Below are 27751 nucleotides of genomic sequence, written 5' to 3'. Positions count from 1 at the left end.
TATATAGCATTGAAAATGAAGGTAGAGGTTTCATTCAACCCTATATCTATGAGAAGAGGAGACTGGATTACATTGGAAAATTGTAGAGTACATTCATTTTTCTGAAAAGTATTTAATGCACTAAAGACCATCTCCTTAACTCTTATTGTTTTCCAGCCATGATATGTGGCTACAAACTATGTCATACCACTGTCTCAGAAAAATTATCCTGTGTGACTCTTGCTTGTTTCTCTTTCCATAAATCCCATTTTAGGACCTCATGGATCTAGAGAAGACCACCCCTGAGTTATTTTCCTTTGGTTATTTTCCTATGTATTAGCACTAATGCTAGAGTCACATAGAATACAGAGGTATGCTACCAATTAATTAAAAATCAATGAGTAAGAGCCTGTGTACAACACACCAGACACTGTTCTAGGCTTCAGGGATACAAATACAATAAATGAAACAATCACTCCTTTGGCTTACAGTCTAACAGAGAAACAACAGGGGCATACACAAGTATATGCAGACTAAATTCAAAGCCATTAAATAGTAGTTTGATGGAGAGGCCAGTTACATGCCAGGGGGATCAGGTATGGTTCAAAGAGAAGATGCTGTATCTTAAAGAAAGGAAGAAAGGGATCTCTGAAGTGAAGAGGGATTGGGAATACATCTCAGGCATGGGAGGCAGCCAGTACCAAGGCACAGGGAGGGAAGACAGAGGGTCATGCGTCAGGCACAGAAAGAAGACACCTTTGGCTGGGTTACAGAGAGCAGTAAGGGGAGTAATGAACAATGAGGCTAGAAAGAGAAGTTGGGGAAATGTTGTGAAGGGCTTTAAAAGCTAAACAGAGGAGTTCATGGTTGATTCTAGAGGCCATGAGAAATCAATGGAGTTTGAGGAGAGTGACAGTCAGAAATGATTGACTAGGTCTTCCTTATAACATAAAAAGATACAACTTGAAGAAACAGAGAAACATATTTTCTTCTCCAGATGAGTGTATATTTTGCTATTAACTATAAAAAGAATAATATTTAATTTAGTAGGACAAAGCCTGTTTTGCAGAAAATTAAAAATGAGCTTATTGGAATATAGTATTTTTCTCAAAATGAAATCACTAACCAAACATCCACTATTAAAATTTCTCTTTTTATCTATTAGGATTCCTACTATTATAAATTTACGGGCATATGTTATAACTTAAGTTTATAAAAGTATAATCCTTTCAAAGTAAAAAAGTAGATCGAACCTTTAAAATGCTTTAGCTCCCCAGCATTAACAGACTGAAACATATATATTGGACATGAGTGATACAGGAATTTATTTTGCTTGACTATGCATATTTGTTACAAATTTTTTTTGAATTTTTTTTAATTGGGAGGAGGTAGGAGTGAAAATAAATTGTGAAAAAGATAGAACGGAAGGTCCTTGAGGGCAGGTGCTGTCTTTGCTTTTGTATTTTTATTTTTAGGCTTTGCATAGTGCTTGGCACATAGTAAGTGCTTGTAGAATGATTTTTCATTCAGTATAAAAAAAAAAGAAAGAATTTAAGCACTAAGTATGGGCAGCTAGGGGGTGCCATAATGCATAGAGTGCCAGGCCTGCAGTCAGAAAGACTCACCTTCCTGAGTTCTAAGCTGGCCTCAGACACTTACTCAGACACTTAGCTATGCAACCCTGGGCTTCTCACTTAAACCTGTTTGTCTCATTTTCCTCATCTATAAAATGAGTTGAAAAGGAAATGGCAAACTGCTCCAGTATCTCTGCCAAGAAAACCCCAAATGAGGTCAGGAAGAGTCGGACATGACTAAAAAACAACTGAACAACAACAAAGAATCTTTTATGGTTGAGGCAGTTATTCAAAACTGTAATTAAGTTTAAGTATCATGAAATAATGTTTTTGCTGTATTTTTCCCTCAAGTTTGCCATTGTCCTTTGACATTGCTGAAAGCTAAGAACAAAGAGAAAGCTCTACTTACTTGAAAAAGTCTGTTGCTTTGTTAATTCTCAGGACTTGGGCACTGGTCAACTTTTTCTGGCCATTCACGCATGGTGAATTAGTAAGCTAAACAAATAGAGATGTTTACTTATCGTTTTAGCATAATACTATGAAGACAGGCTGAAAGCAAAATTCTATTATATCCTCTCATGTAAAAAAAATGTCCAGGAATTATAAAATAATCTTAGCCCCAAACTCCAAGTATAGCTTTACAATATTTAACTAGAGTTTAATTACAAATACAATGTCTATATTTAAGGAAGAGATTTTACAATTTTTAAAAAATACTTTTTGATCTAGAGATCCCACTACTAGGCCTGTACCCTAAGGAGGGCAATTGCAGAAATAAAGGCCTATTTTATATATATATATATATATATATTATATATATATATATATATATATATATATATATATATATATATATATGCTAAATATATTTATTTATTTATACCATACTAAAATATGCTTAGGAGCCCTTCTGTGGTAGTAAAAAACTAGAAACAAAGAGTGTATTGCAGAGAAAGCTGAACAAACCAGTATATAATCCAATATTATTGGGTAACAAGAAATGAGAAATATGTAGGATTCAGAGGAACATGAGAAGATGCATGAAATGATGCAGACTGAAGAAAACAGAAGCAGGGAACAATGTGGTTAATGACTGATGTACATAATAAGAATGCCAGAAGGAAGCTGAACTCCAAGCAACTTTGAAGCCCAATCTTGTGCCAGAAAAGCGATAATGGACCAAAGCGTTCTCCTCTTATCAGAGAGGTGGATATTACAGGCAGAATGTTACACATGTTGTCAGACATATTCTGGTACTATACTAGGTGTTTTTATTTAACTGTTTTCTTCTTTGTTCCAAGGAAAGGTTCAGTGTTGGTGGAGTGGGGGTAGGAAGCAGTGATATAGGTAGAAATCAACGCTATAAATAAAATGAATAAAACAGACTTTTTAATAAAATACCTTCAATTAACTAGCCAGTAGCTTAGTATTAAAATGCTTTACCAATATCTGGGTTTTTCAAAGATAGCATCCCAAAGAAATTTAGGAAACAAATCAATATGAAGCACCTCAACTCACTGGAAACACAGTATTCTAGTTTCCTGGTGCTTCTGTGTCATCCCTAGTCATGGCCATACATTCTGGCTTAAATATAACCATGTCTCTTTGGCAGCTACTAAAATGCCATGAGTTACCATAAAGTCATTGGTGTGTTATTAGAACCAATTTGCCAAAGTATGACTCGGTAGGCCCATATCTGAAGAAGACTGGAGAAAACTTTTCATTGACCTGAAGAACAGCGGTGGGAAAAATAACTTTTGCAACAGACCTTGGCCTCTCACATTCCTACCATTTGGCCTTGGAGTGTTCTTTTCATTGTGCTGCTTTGATTTGTTTTTTTGGTCATCACTTTGTTATATTTTTCATTTTTAGGTAATAACTCTGCCAAAGACCTGACAGGTAAGGTAAGTCTTATAGATATGTATAAGGAAAATAGATGTCCCTGGACCTGAAATAGGCAATTATCCCATGTGAAAAATGAAGACATGAGAAATGAGTCATAACGTAAGGTGTCACATGTGAGAAGAAAGACAGATGGTCCCCTAGGTCTGAAGTACAGTCTAATGATCACAGGGCATCAAAGTTTGTTCTCTGACAGCATGTCTGCACTGTCTTGAGTAGTCCTGAGCTCACATGTACACATAAGAGATCATTTTAGGTCATCTGAATAGGAAATACTAGTCTAAATATGCTCTCACTACAACTAGGGTAAAAGTAAGAAAGTTAGGGCTGTCAGAGTGTGCTTACACCTTAGGGACTTAGATTATTGTTTTGAAAAGTACAGAAACCTACACTAATGCCCCCTTCTAATGCCTCACTGTGGCATAATGGTTATAAGGCTATGTCACAGTGTATGCTCTAGAAGGTCTTACAAGCTGCAAAGGGTTTTAGTACAAGCTTGGTGATGGACTCCATACATTTGTTATCTCCAGATGTCTCTCACTAAGTGATATTGCTTCATCGCCAGTCTGGCCACAAGTGCATAACGATTTTTTGTTGTTGTTGGCTTTTTCTTTTTTCTTTTTAACAGAAATAGAATTTTTATTTCCTCAGAAAAGAATGTTTGGTGACGGTGTCCTTGATAAATAAGGGTAACTGCTTATCTTTTGCAGTTCAATAACAGTAACAAAAACAACAATAAGAATATCTCAAATGATCAAGCTAGAAAAGCAGGGTCACTCTAGACAGGGGAGCCATTGTTGCCTGAGTAAATAATATAATGACTGCTAGGGGAAATAAGTTAACATTTAGCATGGAAATGGTCATTCTATTTCAATGAATTAGGTAAAAAAGCTACAATCATGTAGTCTTCAAAAATGATAGCATAATGATACAGTTCTTTATCTGATTTACAGAGAATATTACAGCTTGATACAGAGGGAGAAAAAAACATAATTGACACAGAATCAGTTAAAATTAAAAGATAAGATACTTACCCTCCCCCCCCCATTCCTATGCCCAACATGCCTAGAAAAGAAGATATTATTTGGCTAAAGGAACAAAGAAAAAGTCCAGGGATGATTAAGTTTCTGAAAATGGAAGTGCATGAAGGTTTTGAACACAATTTCGAAGACATTCTACTAAGTCATAAAGAAGCTGTGTTCCATATCCATGGAGGCAATACTCATGCCAGGTAAAATCACAGATCCTTGAAGGACCAAAAGAGAGAACAGCACAAATGTTCACAGCAAAATTCAGTAATAATTAGCACTGGGAGTTCAATGATACCATTAATGTCATAAGCTTTCTTCATTACAATTAGATAACTACATGTCATTAGATAGGAACATGATTAGATTGTTTGGCAGGTGGACACTTTTGAATTACTTAAGTATGAATTACAGACTAATTTTAATGAAGTACAATTTATTACCTTTAAGTACATACAATTCAATTCAATAAACATTAATTATTCATTGTGTACTAGGCACTGTCCTAAGCAATGAAGATAGAAAGAAAAAAACTGAAGTCATCCCTGGCCACAGGAGCTTGCACTCCCCTAAACTGAAAATATGTTACATAATAGATAAGAGACTTGTTTAAAAGAATATGTAAGGATGATTTGTTTTTTAAAAAAGCATATTAATTATGTTGGCTTATTAATTATGTTGCTTAAAGTATTTAAAAGAAAAGGCCGTCTCAAGCATTTTATGCAATCCTTTAAAAACATTTTTTGCACTATTAATTTGTATTCTCTATGAAAAAAAAGCTTTGCATTACACATACTAGGTATTTCATAAATATTTAACTGAATTAAACTGTGTTGTTACATAAAGGCAAACTTCATAAAAGGCCCTGAGTAATCATAACAAACTGCAAATTAGCAGAGTCTGAATTAATAAAGTACAGCTGTATATCCAAATCTTGGGTAGGAAAATACTTTACAACAGTGATTTGCTGTACTGTTTAAAATATCTGACATGTGAAGTACTATAAACCACTAATGTAATAAGAAATTTAAAAATTAGAACCATAAATATTTCTTTTACCTGGGATCGGTAATTGAATTGTGTAAAAACTGGTTCTTCTTGGCAATATGGAGTTTCCATTGGACTTTCTGGGAAAAGACAAACTCACAAAGATTTATTTTCAGTTCTAGCCTCTCCTTTGAAGTCTAAAATGACAATACATCATTGTTTCATGAACAATAATAATTATATATAACCACAAAATTATTTTTAATGAAGGACCATCACTATTACATCCTTTCTTTAAAATAGCAATTATGAAAAAGTACAGTTCTTTGTGAATTTAAGTGTATGGCTCAAAATTAGAACTTTCTTTTCTGAGCATTATTACCATATTTGTTCATATGAGGAATGAATGAATTATTGTGACTTTAAAATACTAGATCTAGTCTTAATTATATCATATCATACCTTGGCATTTAACTCCAGCATTACAACCAGGTTTATTTTCAACATTTATATCTCTTTCTTCAGGCTTTGTTGCAAAAATTTCATTTTTCAATTTCTAAGAATGAAAAGATTATACATCAATAATTCTGTTGTACCTAATATTGTACTATATAAAATTAAAGTAACCATAGGAAAAGAATAATAGTTAAAACCTGCTACTTGAAATTATTTAAGGCAATTTATATAGAATAACTTTAAAAACAGCTTTAAATTTCACTATATCATGCCAACTTTATGAAACCCAGAGGTTTATATTAATTATACCAAGTCACGAAGACAGTAGGGCAGGGCAGAACAAGAAGAATCAGTACTAACTGTCAACAAAACTAATGTGGTAGAGAGCTAGGCATAAAGGCAAGATGCCACAAATAGTAGGGGCAGAGAAAACAATTAGTATAGACCAAGGGTTATTAGTCTGTGATGCACAACCCCCCAAAGGGTCTGTAGATAGGTTTCACAGGGTCCGTTAACTTGGCTGGAAACAAAATTACATTTTTATTTCCACTAATGAATATAGTCAACAAAGAGCATTCTGAGAAGGGGGGTTCATTAAGGCTTCACTGGACTACCAAAATCAGTGGTGTCAAAACTTAAATAGAAATAGGGGTTACTAATCCATATATAAGGTTCCCTGTGGGCCACATTTTGATGTAGTTTTAAAATGTAATGTTATCTATATTTTAAAAAATATTATTTGTTTTGTTAAATATCACCCAATTACATTTTAATTTGGTTTCGGCTGCATTAAGAAGTATCTTGGGCCACATGTTAGTTACTCCTGAGAGAAATCACAAAGTTGGAGTCTGAGTTATCAGGTTAATTGGGTGCACCTGCTTTGTGGACACATCATATCAAACGATAAGATATCAGTCACAATGTCTAGACTCTAGTCTCTGCTTGGTCCTCCAGAAGGAGCCTGAATCTTGACCTTGACTATATACTTGGACTTTGCTTCTTCTTGTGCCCTTGCTCCTGATCTGGATTTCTAAAGACTGACGTGATATGTGCCACACTGACAACCGAAGGGAAGAGTTGTCTGCCCTCTGTCTTGGTTTTAAGGATCTTTCATGCTATAAGCAGATAAGTCCCAGAAAGTTTGCTACTATCCAGAATGAGGGAAGACAAGGCATTTGTGATTCTAGACAGAAGCAAAGGCAGCAGGCTTTTGAGGAAGTCAACCAGTTTTTCAGAGTTTGACTTCTTATAAAGAGTAATTATCAACTAAAATTCTTTAAGTGGTATATTTTGGTTAGAGTATAAGTTGGGTATAGGTGAATAGTGAGAGATGAAGCCAGCAAAGTAGTCTGGACCCACACCAAAGAAGACTTTGAATGCCAGGCTTAGTCATTTGGACTTTCTCGTTTATGAGGAATGTATTTGAACTGGGAAGCAATATCAAGTGACACTGTAAAGAGATCAGTCTAGGGGTTGGTATTCCAGGTGGATTGGAGGAAAAAGAGTAGAAGGGACACCAGGTAGGAAAATATTACAGTATAAAACATATAGTAATATAAAAGGCAGATTTATGCTGCTGACATTAGGAATAGAAAGAAATTGACAGATTAAAATGAAGTTGTAAAGGAAAAAATCAGAACTTGGAGACTACCTTTATTATAACTTGCCTGATTTTCAAAGCTTTTGAGAATATTTTCATCATTGTCTTCTGGAAAAGAAGTCACACTTGTTGGCTCATAGTCTACCTGAAATATCTTTGTTACAATGCCACTTTCTCTGCAGTCTCTGAAAATTAATAAACAAAAGGTTTTCTATAACACAGAGGCAGAAAGGACATCTGCAGTAATGCAATAATAGTAAATTTATCAATGAACATTTTTAGTTCAACTACTTAATTATTGAAACACAATGACAAAGAACTATGGAAGTCGAATCACTCTCACTTATTTTTACCTTCTGTTGAGTTTTGTTTCATCTTTCTGATGGTTCCTGCTGTCGGTTTTAATTTTTACTTACAACTTCACTAATGTGAAAATATGTTTAATGGGTATGTAAATGTCAAGCCTATATCAGATTGTGCGCCATCTTGGGGAGGGTGGCAGGGAGGAAGGGGGAGAAAAATTTTCAACTCAAAAGCATATGGAAGTGATTGTTGACAAGTCAAAATAAATTAATAAAATTTAAAAAAAAGAAACACAATGACAAAATGGAAATACTGTATGGATTCATTTCTGCTTTCTCCCCTTACCATTTACTCATGGTCAAGTGAAAATATCAATATCCTATAGCCTATTTTATCACCAAATATTTGGTGCCATAGATATATATCATTCATACTATATTATGAAAATTCATTCTTTTGACTAAAATTATCCTCCAATTTGATTCAACAAGGATTTTTTTTTCCAATTCAGACCAAGCAAAACAGGGATCCTTCAAAGTAAGGGTTGTATAAATGAGCATATGGTTTAATTGGATTCATTTTAATATCAGCATCAATATTTTAGCTATGGTTAAATCTGATGCTATGTAAACACTGTATATAGTAACAGCAATATTGTAATGATGATCACTATGAAAAACTTAGCTACTCTGATCAATATAATGATCCAAGATAATTCCAAAATACCCATGATGAAAAATGCTATCTGTGATAGATATGATGAAAGATAAATGAAATATTTTGATAGAAATGTTAATATACCATCTCAAGAGAGAAAAATAGTATCTTCTAACCAGAGAATAAATTGCTAGTTCTTTAAGTGTTTGGTAAAAATCTGAGTAAAGTCTATTAAAATTATGTCACATTTATCTTTTATCATATCTTTTTATTTACTTATGTGACATTTAAAAGTCTAACTCAAGAGAGCATTTAAAGCTACTTAGTTCAAACAAATTATTTTTAATACTTCTTTCTTTTCTTTTTTTTTAACATTCATTTTATTAAAATGTTGAGTTCCAAATTCTCTCCTCCCTCCTGCCCCAACCCCATCCACTGAGAAGGCAAGCAATGTATCAGTTATACATATGAAATCATGCAAAATACTTCCATATTAGCCATGTTATAAAAAATACAAAATACAAAATACAAAATACAAAGCAAGAAACAAAGAAAATGAAAAAAAAATATGCTTCAATATGATCTCCATTCATGAGATCTCTGTCTGGAGGTAGATAGCATTTTCCATCATAGGTCTTTTGGAATTGTCTTGGATCATTATATTGATCAGAGTAGCTAAGTTTTCCATAGTGATCATCATTACAATATTGCTGTTACTGTACACAATGTCAAACAGATATTTCTAGATATGTTCCATGACCTTCTCTTAGACTCTAGTCAGATGCCCTGCTACTTGGGACCCTGGCTCCAATGCTAGGGGAAGAATTAGGCAACAGCTACCACATAGAAACTCAAAGGAATTCGTCTCCATTCTGTTCCCTAGTCCCCAGATTATTGCACCAAAAGAAAAAAGAAACCTTGGGTTTTCATCTAATGTGATTTGTCTTTGAGATATTCAGAGAAACATATCAAAACATTTGAACTGATACACAGTGAAGTGAACAGAACCAGAAAAATAATATACATAATGACTACCATGATATAAATAAAAAAACAAGATGAAAAGGCAAAGTCAGATTAATTAGAATAAGCAATCCAGGTCCGGGAAGACAAACCATGAGACAATGCCTCCCTCCTCTGGGTAGGTATGTAAGGGACAACCAGGTGGAATGTCACATTTTCTATGACTGGTCTTTTTAACACTTGGTTTTGCTTCACTATTTGTCTTTACAATCAGGAGGGGAGAAGAAGAAGAAAATGACTACTGTATAAGAAATAAAAGATATCAATAAAGATTTTAAAATCAATAAATAGACATTACCCAAATAGCCTGACTGATATAACATAGTGAACTTTGTAATTAAGTTAGAAATGGGAAAAACCTGGCTAATTAAGAGTCAGAACTGCCTGGGATGAATTGACATTACTGAGTGAGAAGGTGGTTTAGTCCATGGACAACAATCTATAAATCCTAGTTGATCTATTTGAAGTGTTAAAAAGTATTTAGTATTTTGTATTCTACTTTTGAAATTCTCAGGTATCAGCTATCTTGAAAGATCAACATTGTATTAAACAATTCACCAAAAATACACCTCACAGGTAGACCAGCAGGAGGAGTATGAAAGGTACTTTTCAGGTCTATATTCTTAAGAGATCCAGACAGGTAATCCATGCAGCATTGTGCTTGAAACCTAGACAATTCCATAAATGATGACAAACCCGTCCTGTAGGATACAATGATGTATCACTGCCATGTCACTGAATCAGCCACGCAGTTGATTGTTCCTTCAGAAAACATAATACTGAAAGTTTAAAGTGAGGCTTTATGTGAAAATAAGAAAAAGGTATTGAGTAGGAAGGGGAAGAAAAGGTAACGATGAAATAACTAATATCAAGTGTAATTGGGATTTGGCACATGCCAAGACCACCTATGATAGTGTCATCCACATGGAAGACTCTAAGGAGCTGCCTCCAGGAGGCTGGATAATCTTTACTGGCCTACCACATGGCTGGCAGCAGTCTTTCTCTGTTGGCTGCATAGTCTTTGTCTTGCCTTTAACAAGGTCTGACTCAGCATGTGTGTGTGGCTTTTGCTGCATGTCTGAGGAAGGAGGTGAAGTGGAAAGACCTCAGCACCTCCTCTCCCACTGAAGCCTTATGGCCTGAGAAACAGCTCTGGGTCTGGGGCTTTTTCTGTTTCTTTTCTGATCTGGCTCAGGAGCATAAGCCATAGGGATCCGGAAGTCCATGAATCCAGGCCAGATAACTGCAGCCAGCCCAGCAGCAAACAATCTGAGGAGCAAGGGGTCCAGTGACTTCATCCTAGCAGAAGCTGGTACTGCCAGCTTTGAACTTGATCTTGGTGAGACCAAGGCTATGTAGAAACTTAGCTAAATTATGACCTGTTGTTGTTTGGTCAGTTTTTCAGTTCTGTCTGACCCTTCCTGTCTTCCTGAGTACAGGCCCAGCGCTCTATCCACTTTGCCACCTAGCTGCTCCAATTATGAGCCTAATTAACTCTAAACTACACTAGGTGGTATGGAGGGGAATCATGTCCCTAAGGAACTAGGGAGAAATGTTTGCACATTTGTTCTTAATATACCTTTGAAGTAAATATCCCATTATATAATCTGGTGATAAATGATTAAATAGAACTGGGGTGACAGTCACTGGGCCCCTAAAATTTAGGGGAACGCAGCCAATAGTAGGCTTGAGCCAGTGACAGAAAAACAGACCTCCTAACCTTTTCGGTGTTAAAAGTAATAGATCTGGCCCTGAGAGAGTGGTGGGTAGTCAGTCGAATTACACAAAGCATCCAATATCCAACAGAATGTAAGCTCCTGCAAGGCAGAGATTTTTTTCTTTTTATGCTTATGCTTTATACATATTAGACACTTAATAAGTGTTAAATTAATTCAATGGACATATGTTGAATATGGTAGTATGTGCTGTAATAAGTCTAAGTCACAGAAAAATAAATCCTGCAGTAAAAAAAATAAAAAGGGTTTTAGAAGTAGTGAACTAAAACCTGAGGCTTGGAGCATAAGGAAATTAACCATTAAAATATATTATTTCCATGGGAAAATTTTATTAGGCCTATCATTACATAATAATGGCTATCTCCTTCTCCCTACCCACCTTCAAGCTTCCGTGATCCTGAGCTCCAGCCTCTACCTCTAATCAGGACTTTAAGCTCCATCCAGAGATACTAGGCTACTGATTAATAAGCATTTAGCAATTGTAGCTCAGACCCAGACCCATCATGCTCTTTTCCAGCCATCATAATGCCATGATGTGCTACAAATATTTTTCTTGCCCAGCCCTTAGTTGGGCTCTGAGACAGAGATAGGGACAGGATCTGTGATTTCACTGGTGTAGAGCAGAGCTGTCAAAAACGATATCCACAGGCCACTTGTGGCCCACAACAACCCTGAGTGAAGCCTAAACTACATTAAAATGTAACTGGGAAATATTTAACAAAATAAAATATCTAACAAAATAAATATTTAACAAAATAAAAGCAGAGACAATATTATATTTTAAAACTAAGTCAATATATTGCCTACTGGCATCGTGATCACATATGGTTTGATGGTCATTTCTTTTTGAGTCTGACACCACTGGTGTAGAGAACTTCCTCAACGAATGCAGGCTAGAACCTTCTCTGCAAATTATAGTCTTAGTGAGGTGCCTAGAGCAGTGAGAGGTTAAATGACTTGCCCAAGTTAACTAAGCATAAAACAGGGGCAGAATTTGAACTCAAGTCTTTCTGGCTTTGACACTGGTTCTAGAGCTCTGGAAACAGGAATCAAATCAACACTACTATTCCTACAAAGGAAATGTCAACTAATTACCCTAATATTCCAATGACCATCCCTGTGACTTCCTTGTCAAAACACTCTTCCTTGGTCATCCCTCCCCTATGCAAGTTGTCTGTCCTTATTAGAACATAAACTCTTTGAAGTTTTTGCTTGCTTATATTTATATCCACAACATTTAGCACAGTGCCTTATACATAGTAAGCATTTAATCAATGTTTATTCAGTCATACTAATTTTTGAAGAAATACAGTGCTAACTTACTTTGAGACTGCCATAGCTTTAACTTGTATTTTTCCATCAGGAAGAGTGATTGGTCCTGTATACTTCAAAGTGCTATTTTCACCATATCCTTTTCTCTTTAATAATTCAGGTTTGCTGCCATCCAAGGTGTAATATATGTTGACATCTGTGGTGTCTGGAAGTCATAAATAAAACAAATGTCATAAATAACACGAGTCATAAAGAATAATAAATTGTGACTGCAGGTTTTTCATTACTCATTTGTTATGAAGGCTATGGAAAACTTTTGGGGCAGCTAGGTGGCTAAATAGATAGAATACCAGACATGAAGGAAGGAAGACTCGTCTTCTTGATTTCAAATGTGGCCTCAGATACTTACTAGCTATGTGACCCTGGGCAAGTCACTTAACTCTGATTGCCTACCCTCCTCCAAAAAAAAAAAAAAGAAAGAAAGAAAGAAAGAAAAGGAAACCCCAAATGGGGTCATGATGAGTCGGACACAACTGAAATGACTGAATAACAACAGGGAAATGTTTTGCATAATTTCACATGTATAATAGGTGTTGTATTGCTTGCTTTCTCAACAGGTGGGGAAGGGGCTGGAGAGAGGGAGACAATTTGGAACTAAAAATTTTAAAAATGAATTCTAAAAAATAAATATTTTTTAAAAAAACCTTTAAGCTAAAATTCAAGCTCAGGTCAAGAGCTACTTGCTGCCAGTCAACATGTTGATGGATTCACAAAAAGTAACTTAAGCAGTCATCCTCACCCTGAGGATCAACACTGAGCCCACTCTCCCACTTTCAAAGTCCTCTTTGTATTTGAGGGAGAGGGAGACCTGGACACCATCGACCTTATCAAGTGCCATTCCATTCAGAAGGAGGGTACAAAGAACAACAAAAGATGAGTCTGGGTATAATCTCTAACAAGTATGATTGTCAAAAAACATCAATGGTGCACCAGGACCCTTGGCAGCACCATGTTTGTGATCACAAAACTAGGCCAGGAGGGTGATAGGATTATTATCGTCTTACAGAGGCAGTCTCTAAACTCCTTTTTCCAAATGGGCCCAACAGTGCTTCTCTTTCATTCCACCCCTCTGTAGGTAACTTAAATGCAATTAATTGGTAATATCCTCCAGAATTTAGATAGTCCTGGTGCCTTTCAGACCTCACCCATCTGTCTTTTCTCTACTGTACCCCATGTGTGAACCTACAGGAACTCAATGACCTCCCCTTTGTACTGATAACACTTACCTGAATATTTCAGCTCTCCCCTGAAAACCCCCATACTGGGGCTTAAGTGGCTAGTTTATTGGAATGCATGGCTATTAGACTTCAAAGATATATGGAAATGGATAACAAAATTTCTCTCTAAACAAGTTAGTAGAAAAAATCTCTTTTAGTAAATGACTAGACAATAGGATTCCTCAAATGACTAGGTAAATGAAAATTGCCTTTTAAAGCATATGATAATAAGCCAAATTGTTTAAAAACGCACACAAACAGAAGAATACTTCTACTCCTTATAGCTGTAAAAGGTACATGATCTGCTTAAGATCATGTATCCACTCAGACTGTACTGTAGAATATGGTGTAAGGGGTCAGCATGAGCCTAATTTCTTCCAGTGCCTGTTCTCAAAGAGGTCAGTCAGGGACAACATGCAAACAACTATATACAAATGAGCTTTATACAGGATAATTGGAGATAATCAATAGAAAGAATACAATGGCATTAAAAAGGATCAGGAATAAAAATGAGATTTTAGCTGAGGCTTGAAAGAAGCTAGGGATGCCAGGAGGTAGAGATGAGAAGGAAGAATATTTCAGACATGAGGAAGTGAATGAAAAAGCCCGTAGTCTGGTAAGAAGACTGGAAATATGTGTTCTCTTACTGCCTTTCCTTATATTTACTACCTGTGTAACCTTGGGCAAGTCATCTAACCTTCTGGGCCTCAGTTTCCTCATCTGTAAAGTAAGGGAGTTGGACTATATGGCTTCGAACATCCTGTCTAACTCTAGACCTATGATCCTAGGGTCTTGGGTATCAACTCCCTGCTAGACAATTTTCTTCTGTTATTTCCAATACAAAAGTCATTTTCCTTGGCAGAGAAAACAGAACTGAGTTGCTCTCCCTTCTGTTATCAGTCATCATCATCCCACCTGCCCCAAGAAAAGGTCCTGTCCATTCTTTGATCCTCCTTTTTCTCCCAATATAGCTTTTAAAAGAGACCATTTTAATTGTTCTTGGCTTCACTCTCCAGCCTCAACTCATTCTGAACTTGAGCTCTTCGGACATTATTGATCAATCAACAAGTATCTATAAAACTCACTGTGTTAGGTGCTAGTTAACACAAGCACAAAAATGAAGAAAATCTCTACTAGCAAGCAGTTCACATTTTTATCAGGGAGATAAGTACACATGTAAATATAAAGTAAACTAATACAAATAAATACAGAATATACACACACGAAATAGGTAAACACAAAGTAGCCAGCAGATAAGGGTGGGGGAGGGTGTGAATAAAGAAAGGCACTAGCATCTGAGGTGAATCAGAAAAGGCTTCATCCAGAAGATGGTACTTGAGTTACGTCTTTAAGGACAAGAAGGATTCTGAGAGACTCAAGTATGGAGAAAGTGCATTTCAGGCATTGGAGACAGCCAGAACAAAAGTGGGAGATGGGAGATGAGGTCTTACTCGTGAGGAACAGAGGGAAGCTCACTGTGGCTGGTTCGCGGAAGGTTGTGGTGGGAGTAAAGTCCAATGAGGCTAGAAATATAGGTTGGGGCCAGGTTGTATACAGCTTTAGAAGCTAAACAGCAGAGTTTATATTTGATCCTAAAAGCAATATGAAGCCACTGGAGTTGACTGAAGGTAAAGTCACATGGTCAGATCTGTGTTTAAGGAAAATTACTTTGACAGCAGTGTGGAGTACAAGAAGAAATTTGAGGCAAAGAGACAATCAGGAGACTTGCAATAGTCTAGGCAAGAGGAGACAAAATCTGAACCAAGGTGACACCTGTAATGAGTAAAGAGAAGGTGTCAGACAGGGAAGATGTTATGAAAGTAGAAAAATCAAGCTTTGGCAACTGACTGGAAATGTGGGGTTAGGAAAAGTGAGACATTGAAGATAACGCTGATGTAATGAACCTGGGAAACTGGAAGAATGTTATACCTTTTACAGAAATAGGGAAGTTTAAAAGAGAGGAGGGCTTTGGAGGAAAGAAAATTACTTCAGTTTTTGACATGTTGAGTTTGACTTATCTCCAGAATATGCAGTTTAAAACAAACAATAGACAATTGGTGATGTGGAACTGAAACTCAGGGAGAAGACTGGATACAGATAGATTGATCCAGAAGTCAAGGGAATGAAGATAATAGTTGAATTCATGGGAGCTAATGAGGTTATCAAGAGAGAATGTATTGAAGGAAAAGAGAAGATGGCTTAGAACCTTGCGGAACACCCACAGGGTTTGGGGGGGTGGGATATGGATGATGAGCCAGAAAAGAAGACTGAGAAGGATAGGTCACACAGGTAGGAGGAGAACCAGGAAAGGATAGTTCCATGAAAACTCAGAGAGGGGAGAACATCTAGTAGAAGCTGGCCCACAGGGTCAAATGCAGCAGATAGGTTGTGAAGGATGAGGACTGAGAAAAGACCATTAGATTTGGCAATTAGAAGCTCATTGGTAACTTTGGAGAGAGCCTGCACACAACAAATACTGGGTAGTCTGTTGGTCCTCCTACTCTCTCCTGACAGCGGAGACAGCTTCTGGCTCATTTTCTTCCTCCAACTCAACCCAGGGCAAATAGTTCTCCCTCACATGGCTTCCAATGAGGGTTTGAGAAGGTACTTCACTTCCCTACACCACCAAAGATAACTAACTGTGAGCATGGCAGTGAAAGGACAGTTGTTGGTATAGGTAGCCTCAGCCTAGGCTTTGGGCCTCTAGCTTCCTTTTCCTCTTTGCTTTCCTTCCATAAGCATAGGTGATAAAGCAGCAAGGGAGAGGAGGAGTTAACCAGTCTCCAAAGAAGCCTTGTGATTGCAAGAGGTCTAACTGTCAGAGCTGATGGGCAGCAAAATGAGTGTTCTGCAACTACACTCTGCTTGGAGGAGAAGCATGAATAGAAGGAAGACACAGACCCTGAGAGAGACAATACGGAGTTAAGGTGAAACATAATAAGGCTTATTTAATGGTTCTGAAAACTGCTTTACATTTCGGGTCATTTTTGATGGTTTTCAGTATCAACATCCCAGGAAAGCATAACAGTATTATAAGTAACTGCTTCTTACTGAAGTTTTTGTCAATGGAAGCATCTGGGTCTTACATGTGTTAAGTATTTATTTTGACTAGAAGAAATAAATAATTGTCCTATACCTGATCTACATTATCCAGAGTATCTTTGTCCCTTTTGGGGAGACTCTAGACATAAGCTAAACCTAAATTTTAAGTGATTTGCCATCGGTCTCTGGAACAGAGGGGTAAAAAGGCCAATAATTAAGAGAAAGAATGTAACTCCTCTCTTTGAAAGCCAGACATCCTCAGGACTTAATCCAAGTATCTTGCATATATGAATTCAGAGCTTGTTGTCCTTTAACAGAGAGGAAGAGGGCAAGCACACCAGCCCCCATGGACCCAGCAGTAGTTTTTCTGGTTACATTTAAAAGCTGAATTCATTGTTTGATTTGGAAGGGGGAATGTCAACTCACCAAGACTGCAGCATATGCCAATGTTCTATCAAAGAAAAGTAAATAAGAAGGCAAAAAAACTTTCTTTACATTGAAGGGAAAACATTTAAATGGGGGGGGAAGGAGAATGATTTTGGGGGAACAAAATCTCTTGAAAATAAATGCAAAAAGACTTCTTTAAACACATACACACACAACATGTATCAGAATAACAATATTTTAAAAACTTTGAAAGGCTTAAGGAACTTTCATTAATACAATGACCAAACACAATTCCAAAGGACTCATGATGCAAAATACTACCCAAAAAGGGGATGGATTCAGAGTGCAGTTTTTTGGTTGTTTTTTTTTTTTAGGACATGGCTAATATGAGAATTTGTTTTGTGCGACTATACATGTTTGTAACAGGTTTTTTTCTTCTTCTACTTTCTCAATGACTGGGAAGGAATATGTAGGAAGGAGAGAATCAAAGTTGAAAATAAAAAACTATTTGTGAAGACATTTATTACTTTTCAAATTAGTCAGCAAGAAACCATTTAAACAATAAATTTTTTAGAAGAAACTGATCTGTGTCCCGGTTCTATGTCTTATATAGTCACTGCTTTAACTCCACAAATAGAAAAATTAGGAAATGAAAGAGGCACATTAAGGTTCTTCAATTTTTGTAATTTTTATTATTTTGTATATTTTGTATGGTCTACATGTATTTATTTAATATATTTTACTTTAGTGATTTAATAACGGTTATGGCTTATTCAAGAATTTCATACACGTATACATTAGGCAGAGAGGTAACAACACAGGAGATACAGCCCTGGGCCTGGAGTCAGGAAGACCTGAGTTCACTATTCTTTGAGTCAACAACTATCAATTTTATTTAATTGTACTATTGTCTAGCCCAGATCTCGGGGTTTTTTCCCCACAAGAATGGCATGACTTTGACAAATGCTTTCCTAAAATCTAGTTAAACTGTAATACAGCATTCCTTTGATCTACCAGTTTAATAATCTAGTCAAAAAAGGAAATAAATTTAGTTCATCTTTATGGCCTCAAAGTTAATGTAATATGACCTCTTCTTGATGAAGCCATCCTGGCTCTTTGTCATCACTGCATCCTTTTCAAAATATATTTTTAGGGGGCAGCTAGGTGGCGAAGTAGATAGACTACCACCCTGAAGTCAGGAGGACCTGAGTTCAAATCTGACCTCAGACACGTAACACAAGCTGTGTGACTCTGGGCAAGTCACTTAACCCCAACTACCTCCTGAAAAAAAAATATTGTTTACCAAGATAAATAAATAAAAGCTAGACAAACCTACCTACACAGAATTAAAATCAACTTTGGTAGGTTTCAGTATAATAAACAGTACATAACTTGCATATTTACCCTTCTGCCTCCTCCCCCTGCCCAACCTCCCACCCGGGCTCTTCATATATAGCATGCTTCTGAGTGAAGAACTTTAAAAAATTTTGTTACTAAGATTTTATTATGATGATATATTTTATCTTTGGTTATGTCACCTTTGGCCAAGTTTTATACACTCACAATTCTTTGGTTAATTGCTGTAGCTTAGTCATTAAGCAGATTAAGCATCTGGAACACTGGTACTAGAACACTAACTACTATACTATATTTTTACTGTACTTTGTGGCTAACCACCTTGAAAAGGCCTCCACTTTCTCTCCTCTTACTCTTTTTTTAACTCCTTAAAATTAGGTTTCCAACTTTATCATTCCACTGAAACTGCTCTCTCCAAATTTACCTACGATCTCTTATTTGCCAAATACAGTGGCCTTTTCTCAATTATTATTCTTAACCATCCTTCAGCCTTTACACTGTTAATCAGCTTCGCCTCCCAATACTCCCTTCTTTCTAGGTTTTTGGGACACCCTTTTTTCTTGGTTCTTTTCCTTTCTTAGGTTCCTTTGCTGGATTCTAATTCAGATCACACCTTCTAATCATCGGTGTCCCTCAGGGTTCTCTTTGGGACCCTCTTTCTCTTCTCCCTTTATACCACTTCACTTGGTGATCTCATTAGTTCTCATAGATTTAATTGCCATCTCAAAGTTGAAGAGTCTCAAATCTACCTATCTTGACCTAACCCCTATGCCGACGTCCAATCTTTCATCTTCAACTGCCACTAAGACATCTCAAGTGGAATGTCTAGTAGACCTCTTAAACTAAACATGTCCAAAACATAACTCATTATCTTTCCCCCTAAACCCTCCACCTCTCCTACCTTCCCTGTTAGTATAGAGGGCATCATCATCCTCCTAGTTCCTCAGGCTCACAACATAAGAATCTTCCTCAACTATTCACTATCTCTCACTATCCACATCCAATCTGTTGCCAAGGCCTTTTACTTCTGCAACATCTCTCAAATATCACCCTTCCCCCTTCTCTCCTCTGACATTGCCACCATTTAAGTATAAATACTATCACCTCATGCCAGGACTATTGTAATAACCTGCTGATAGGTCTGCCTGCCTCAAATCTCTTTCCAACTTCAATCCATCCTCCATTCAGTCACAAGAGTGATTTTCCTAAAGTTCAGGTCTAACCAGGTCATTAATTCCCTCCCTCCCACCCTTCCACCCTCTTCCATATAAACTCTGTGGCTCCCTATTGCCTCTAGGATCAAATTCAAAACCCTCTGTTTGATATTCTAAGCCCTTCACAACCAAGCCCCCTCCTACCTTTCCAGTTTTCTTATACCTTATTACCTGACACAACTCTTTGATCCAGTGATTCTGGACTCCCGGTTGTTCGATGAACAGGACACTACATCTCTTGACTCTGGGTATTTTCTCTGGCTCTACCTAATGTCCATCTCCACCTATTGGTTTCCCTGGTTTCCTTTAAGTCCCAACTAAAATCTCATCTTCTCCAGGAAGCTTTTCCCAACCCCTCCTAGTACCTTCCTTCATTTCCTATTTATCTTACATATAGCTTATGTGTAATATTTGTTTGCTTGTTATCTCCTCCATCAGATTGTGAGCTTCCTGTGGGCATAAACTATTTTTGCCTCTTTTTATATCCCCAGAGCTTAGCACAGTGACTGGCACATAAGAAATACTTAATGCTTATTGATTGGTAATAGAAGAGTTTGAAGTAAAACCTGCAACAATTGCTGTGGATGCCCACAGTCAGTAATAATGTTTGTTAAGTGGTCAACACCTTTTTTCATATTCACCTTGGGCTTGTAATTCTTCACCAAGCTATATCTCTCCAAGGAAGATCTTCTGAACTTGCAAGTCTTTAAGATCAGGTAACTTGGCCACTGATCCCCAAGTCAAGCAACATGGCTTGCTCCTTTCCTATAATGAGTGGAACTGCTTCCCTTTCTAGATTTTCTATAATTTCTTTAATAGCACTTTCTAAAATTTTGCCAGAAAGACAAAGTATCTAAAATGAGGGAAGTGATACTCTTGCTATATACTCTGTTCAACTCAGACCATATCTGAAATATTTTGAATAGCTCTGAGTGATACATTTTAGAAAACACACTGACAAACTTCCACTTACTAGAGGATGGTGAGGGGAAAGGAGCTAGTCTATAGAACTAACAGAAGAAGTTGGGGATATTTAGCCTAATGAAAAGAGAAGCTAATGGGGACATGGTAATTATGTTCAAGTATTTGAAGGTGTGTCACTTGGAAGAGATATTAGACTTGTTCTTCTTAGTTCCAGAGGTCAGAACTAAGAGCAGTATGCAAAGAATACAGATACCATATAAAAATGTCATCTTCATATAAGAAAAAAAGCACTAATAATTAGCAGCATTTAAAAATGAAATGGGCTGCTTCAGGAAATAGTGGGGTTAGGGATGATGGTTGAGGTCTCTTCTAACTGAGATTCTGTGCTTCTCTCTGATGAAGAGGTGGCCTTTCCTTCCAAGGACAATCCCTCTACTTATATCCTCGATCCCATCTCTTTGAGCAGACTGCCTATGTTATTATTCCTACTCTCTCTAATCTTTAATATCTTTCTATCTACTGGTTCTTACAAACATGTCCATATCGTTTAAAAGTTTTCTTCTTTTGACTCTACTACTTCTTCAAATATTATCCTCTTTTTTTCCTTTTCACAAACTACTAGGAAAAGGTGTCTACACTTACTGCCTTCACTATTTCTTCTACTCTCTTCCCTTGACCTTCAATCCCATATCAATAACTGCCTATTAGACTTCTCCAACTAGATATCTTATAGGCATCTCAAATGCTACATGTCCAAAATAGAACTAGTTACCCTTCCTTTCAACCAAACCTTTTGCTTAATTTCCCTATTCTATCAATGGCACTGCCAAGTCACCCAGGCTCCCAACCATAGTCATCGAATATTAATTGACATTACTCACAACATTAAATTTTATGCTAAGTTTATCAATTCCACTTTCACAATTTCTCTACTCATACAGCCATTACCCTAGTTCAGGCCTTTTCCCACTTCTGACCAGGACTACTGCAATAGCCTCCTAATTGGTTTCTCTGCCTCAGGGTTCTACCCATCCTCCATACCACCATCAAAGTAATTTTCCTAAAGCACAAATCTGACTAGGTCATTCTCCTCCTTAACAAGCTCTACTCTTCTGCTAGTCTTTTAAAGGTCATCACAATCTGCCTATAGCTTACCCTTCTAGACTTATTACAGTCAAACTGACCTACTTGTTATTCCTCACACAGAACAATCTAACTCCCACCTTCCTGCTTTTGCACTGGATATCCCCCATGGGTGGAATGCTTTCCTGGCTCACCTCCACCTCTTAGAGACTCGTTCAAGTTCCACCTCCTGCATCAGGACCTTCCTATGCCACCATTAGTCTACACTTACTTTGTATGTGCTTTGCATTTACATATAAGTGGTGTTTCCCCAAACAGGTTACAAGCTCTTTAAGAACATGGGCTGTTTCATTTTTGGCTTTTTATTTCCAGCATCAACCACTGCACATGACATACAGTAGTGTGGGAAAACTTTATTGCATTTTTTGAACCTAGCCCTGTGTGGCTGAGAAACCAGACTTTTGTTTAGAGACCAGACTTGGTTAATGCTTAACTCTAGACCTAGGTTGTGCTGACCAGAAACCCTCTCAGATCCAAAGACTGATGCAAGGAATGTGAGTAGTTTTCTCCTGTTATGCATCTGAAGCAACCCATCTGTGTTATTTGGAAAGTGCCTCTGTGCTGGCCAATCAGTTACTGTTTTCTTCTTCCTTTGTTTGGATCCTATATTATGAATAACCTACATCTAGGGGGTTGGGGGATATGGGCCACCCCATTTTTTGGCTTTCTCTTCTGATGGATGACTTAATAAATTTATTTCCAAATTATTTCAGTTTGAGGTTTTGTTCTCAGCCTAACAGTAGGTACTTAATAAATCCTTATTGATTGATCGGCCAGTTTCCTCATCTGTAACATGAAGCTGTGGGGTTACATTGCTAGTTTCTCCAAAGGCCCCTTCAGATCTAAATCCCAGAATCCTATGAAACATTAAAGTCTAAAATCATCAGGGCAGACAGCATAAATGTACATAATTTACAAGGCTCAATCTTTTCCCTTTCCAAATGGTAATATCCTTTTGTTTTTATACTTCTGTAATCAGAAAACCAATCTTTTCTACAACGTAAAGAAATTACATGTTTCATTAAGCAGTTAGAGTTTGTCTATAAGTCATTTAGAAGTGCCCCCAAGGAGTTAAATGTATTTGCTCTATTCTTATATAAAAACATTGGTTTTCCCACTGAAATAATGAACTCCCTGGTATAGTCAGAGGGGACTCTAGGAACTTTTTATAAAGGCATATCAAAAAAGAAGATTTTAAAACTCTGGAAAAGAAATACTATAAGCCAGGTAAGCACTGTATTATGTGCTATCAGCAATGATTTAAGTCATTCTTAATTCTTACCTGATTTCATTTCTACAAGCGTATTGGTGTTTATTTCATGTTTGTTTTTTCCTGGAAGAGGTACCCTTAATGGGATAATCTGAGGAACACAAACTGAACCAGCAGTCATTTTCTCTGTTACAGCCTAAGGAAAAAAAGACAAATATCTGAAAATAATACACGATGTATGCTCTCCTCACAATTTTACTCAGTCATTTGAATATAATTGCTAATAAGAAGCAATCTTTCTAGGGGCAGCTAGATGGCGCAGTGAATAGAGCTCTGGCCTTGGAGTCAGAAGGACCTGAGTTCAAATCCAGCTTCAGACACTTAACACTTACTAGCTGTGTGACCCTGGGCAAGTCACTTAACCCCAGTTGCCTCACCAAAAAGTAAAAAAAAAAAAAAGAAGAAGCAATCTTTCTAAATTACATAGAAAACTATAGACAGGGCTGCCTCTTAAAAACAAAACAAAACAAACTTAATCTAGCCCAGTGATTTCAGCACTGTGCTTGGCACACAGTAGGCACTTAATAAATGTTTATTGACTGATTTAATTGGTATAGGGAATGGAACTCCTGATGAGGAAACTTCCTCTACCAATGCAGATCCAACCAGTCTGAAATCTGTAATATTAGAGAATTGCCTGAGGCACTGAGAGGTTAAATGACTTGTTAATTATCACATTATAGCCAATACATCTTTGAGACACCTTCTCTACCGACTTGGATAGACTGCCTCTATTTTCTCCACATATGGCTTACACACACACACACACACACACACACACACACACACACACACACACACACACACACACGAGGTTTCTGCCAGTCCAACAATCCAGACAACCAAAAAATCTGTGTCATACTCTCCAGAGCTTCCTAGAAGAAGTTAGCTCATTGAAAAAAGCTCTTTCTGTCTCCTTTATACAAGAGCCATGAGCTTGATCTTGCCCTTTCTACCTTTCAACAGTTGAAAAGAACATTTAGGAATGGCTACAGCATAATCTTTTCTCCTAAATAAGTAATGGGGGACAAACAATAGTACTCACCTCCTCCATATGAAAGGTATTGAGTATAAATGTAAAAAACGTCTGAATCTCTTTAGCTAGATGCAGAAATAGGGCCACTTTCTAAAAAATATTTTGCAATTAACTAAAAGTATGATAAGCTTCTCCCTGAAATTTCTGCAATCACAGACAAGTTAACCTTAGAGAACTAATCTCTGTTTCAGTCTACCTTTCCAATCTTATCACACATGACTCCCCTTCCACCACTTTACAGTCCAGCCCCAAAGCTCCACTTGCTACTCTTTGCATACAAAATTTCATCTGCTGTTTCCATGCCTTTGCACAGACATGTCCCCCATGCCTGGAATGTTACCTCTATCTCTTAGAAGCCCCAGCTTCCTTCAAAGCTCAGTTCAAATACAACCTCCTAGAAGAGGCATTTTCTGACCCTCCTAAGTGCTAACACCTCTTCCCTATCAACTACTTTGTATATGTAGTATTATAGGTAGCTAGGTGGCACAGTGCCCTAGACTTGGAGTCAGGACAGACCTAAATTCATATCCAGTCTTAGATGCTTACTAGCTATATGAGCCTGGGGAAATAACTTAACTTCTACATGCTTAAACTTCTTCATCTGAAAGATGGGGATAAAATTTATTGTGAGGATCAAATGAGCTAATATTTGTAACCACTTTATAAACTTTAAAACTATATAAATGCTAGCTATTATTATTATATTGAAATAAATGTATACATGCTGCTTCTTTTAATAGAAGGGCTCCTTAAGTGGAGGGGTTGTTTCATTATTTTGTGCTAATCTATCCTTATATCCCTAAAGCCTAGCACAGAGCCTGGCACATAATAATCACTTAATAAATGTGTGTTGTCTGGTTGGTACTATGCCAACAGAATTATACTTCAGGGTATGGGTCTAGGGGTTAAGAGATGGGTGGATTTTAGGGGCAGCCAGGTGCTGCAGTTGATACAGCACCTGCCCTACAAGTCAGGAGGACCTGAGTTCAAATCTGGCCTTAGACATATGATATTTCCTAGCTGTGACTCTGGGCAAGTCACTTAACCCCAACTGCCTCACTAAAAAAACCAACAACAAAAAAAGAGATGGGTGGATTTCTTCCTCTAATATTTCTATACTTCTTATAAAATTTAGTTAAAATCAACATCAATGGGATAAATTGGGAAAGCAGTGGTAGGTCAAAGCTCTCCATATGGAAAAGTGAGAGAGCATTTTTCACTGCCTTGGCCATTATTAAAAGTGCTAGTATTATAGGCATTGATTGTATTTTATTGTACAGTATTGATCTGTTCCTTCTTCTGAGGCAGTTAGGTGGTCCAATGGATAAACCTGAGTTTGAATCCTGCCTCAGAGTTCAACTAGCTATGTGACTCTAGGAAAGTCACTTAAAATCTTTCAGCCATAGTTCCTCATCCATTAAATGGAGATAATAATAGTACCTCCCTTACAGGATTGTTATGAAGATCAAATGAGATAATACATACAAAGCACTTTGCAAACCTTAAGGTATCATAAAAGTGGTATTATTCTTATTATCATCCTCTTCCATCTTCTTAGTCCCTAGCTATAGCCTCAGCTCTGGCTGACAGTTCACCAATATTTAGCCCATAATTTCTGTTCCCTAGAGTTAAGTCTGGTGGGAAACAAAATGTAGGGTTAATTTTATTGAATCTATAAAGGAATCCTATGCATTGGTAGAGGGATATTCTTCACCAGAAGTTCCTTATACCAGTGAGGTCACAAATCTGGTCCTCCCTACTATGTAAAAAAATTAAAGGACTCTAACATGATCTTAACATATATGTGGAAGACATTATTGGAGGCACTGAGTACACATTTAAGTATACATTTCAGTCTCCTCACCAAATCCTTTTCTCTAATGCCCAACCAAAAAACAGAGTTCTTGGTCAATTGTGTGATTCAAGATGTGGTTTGCTGTGGAAAAATCTTCCAATACCTGTCTCTTCCCTTCAAGGTACAAGCTTGGAGCAAGGCATGTTCTTCCTTCCAGTACAAAGGTTCTTAACCTTTTTGTGTGTCGTGGATCCCTTTGGCAATCTAGTGAAGCTTGTGGACCCCTTCTCAAAATATTATTGCTGTCTACATTTGTAATCAAAGCAAATGATACATTCCAGTTAGAGGTTAGTAAAAATAAAGATGTAATTTATTTTCCCATCCAAATTCACAGACCCCATGAAATGTATTTGTGAATCCTTGGAGTGGGCCTTAGAGGGGTTCCTTGTTTTAGAAGCACTTTGGAAGAAAATCACAAGTGCTTCCACCTTCAGTCTTTGCTTTTTTATCAAGCACCTGGCTGGGTGTAAAATGTCATTCAATTAACCTCATCATGATCTGTATATATATATATATATATATATATATATATATATATATATATATATATATATATATATATATATATAAAAATTTATGTGCTTGCCATGATACACATGTCTATATTGATACACACCTTGCTATGAAATGTATCTATAGATGCACCACTTATATGTATACATTTATCTATTGTTTGTATATATATGCATATATATACAATGTGTAAGCATATGTATGGTAATCTATACATATACACTAGCTATGATATGTATATAGATATGCTCACTATATGTGAGCATGTGTGTATATATATATATCTATACATATACAGTAGCTGTGTTATATATGTATGTGCATGCATGTGTATTTGTATACACACACATATAGTAGCTAGTGGATGATGCATGGATAGAGCGCCAGACTTGCAGTCAGGAAGACTCATCTTCCTCAGTTAAAATGTGGCCTCAGACAATTACTAGCTGTGTGACCTTGCGCAAGTCACTTAACCCTGTTTGCCCCAGTTTCCTCATCTATAAAATGAGCCTGAGAAGGCAATAACAAACCACTCCAGTACCTTTGCAGAGAAAACCACAAATGGCATCACAAAGAGTCGGGCATGACTGAAACGACTGAACACCAATTACACTGATGATATGCCCTTCCTTCACCCGAGGCCGGCGGGCAAAGCTCAGCCACGGCATCCCCAAGGTCATCCCCAAACGACAGGTTTTCCCACCAGGTTAGGGGTCACCCCATTATCTGGACCAGATGCTCCCCGGGCTTTCCCATCCTACTGCCCGCCCCTGGGGACTCCCGTGCCCGTCTAGACCGACCCCAGCCCTCGGTCGCTCCTTACCGGGTCGGTCTTGAGGACTCCAGTTACCAGAGACGCTTCAGCTCCAGCCAAAACCCGAGAAGGAGACTATTTTGATTGGTATAAATTCTGCTTCCTAGCAACTGGCCCCGCCCCTTCTAAGCCGCCGGGAGAATACTGAGCGTTCTCTTCCACCTCCTACTTAAGCAGCGTCCTAGGCGTCTAAATATTCGCCTGATCCATGGAAGGAAAATATTGAAGAGGAGAGCCCAAGGGGACAAGGAAACCCATGAGCCCATTGAACGTGTGTGTAAATAATTTAAATAGTTAAGGCTGTACGCGAACCAAGCAGCACCCAGTTGTCAAATGGGACCGGCGTGCCTTAGACAACTCAGAGGGAGCAGGGTCCTTGGCTGCGATGCGACTCCGAGGAAAA

At 37.3% G+C, this 27751-nt stretch overlaps 1 protein-coding gene across 2 annotated transcripts in view; it reads right to left on the bottom strand.

The window, feature by feature from the left end:
* DZANK1 (double zinc ribbon and ankyrin repeat domains 1) overlaps positions 1-27476 on the bottom strand; it is a 117259-nt gene extending 89783 nt beyond the window's left edge. For both annotated transcript variants that reach the window (XM_020986549.2, XM_020986561.2), the window contains exons 1-7: positions 27358-27476; positions 23143-23266; positions 12569-12722; positions 7594-7711; positions 5933-6026; positions 5543-5610; positions 1963-2048 (exon numbers count right to left, since the gene is read on the bottom strand). In XM_020986549.2, coding sequence (XP_020842208.1) covers positions 1963-2048; positions 5543-5610; positions 5933-6026; positions 7594-7711; positions 12569-12722; positions 23143-23251 — 629 coding nt within the window. In that variant the 5' untranslated portion in view covers positions 23252-23266; positions 27358-27476. The remainder of the gene's footprint in view (positions 1-1962; positions 2049-5542; positions 5611-5932; positions 6027-7593; positions 7712-12568; positions 12723-23142; positions 23267-27357) is intronic.
* Between the last annotated feature and the right edge of the window lie 275 nt (positions 27477-27751).

This window comes from Phascolarctos cinereus, unplaced genomic scaffold (genome assembly GCF_003287225.1).
Source record: "Phascolarctos cinereus isolate Bilbo 61053 unplaced genomic scaffold, phaCin_HiC Scaffold_2;HRSCAF=192, whole genome shotgun sequence".
Classification (NCBI taxonomy): Eukaryota; Metazoa; Chordata; class Mammalia; order Diprotodontia; family Phascolarctidae; genus Phascolarctos; species Phascolarctos cinereus.
This window is presented reverse-complemented; position numbering and strand designations above follow the sequence as displayed.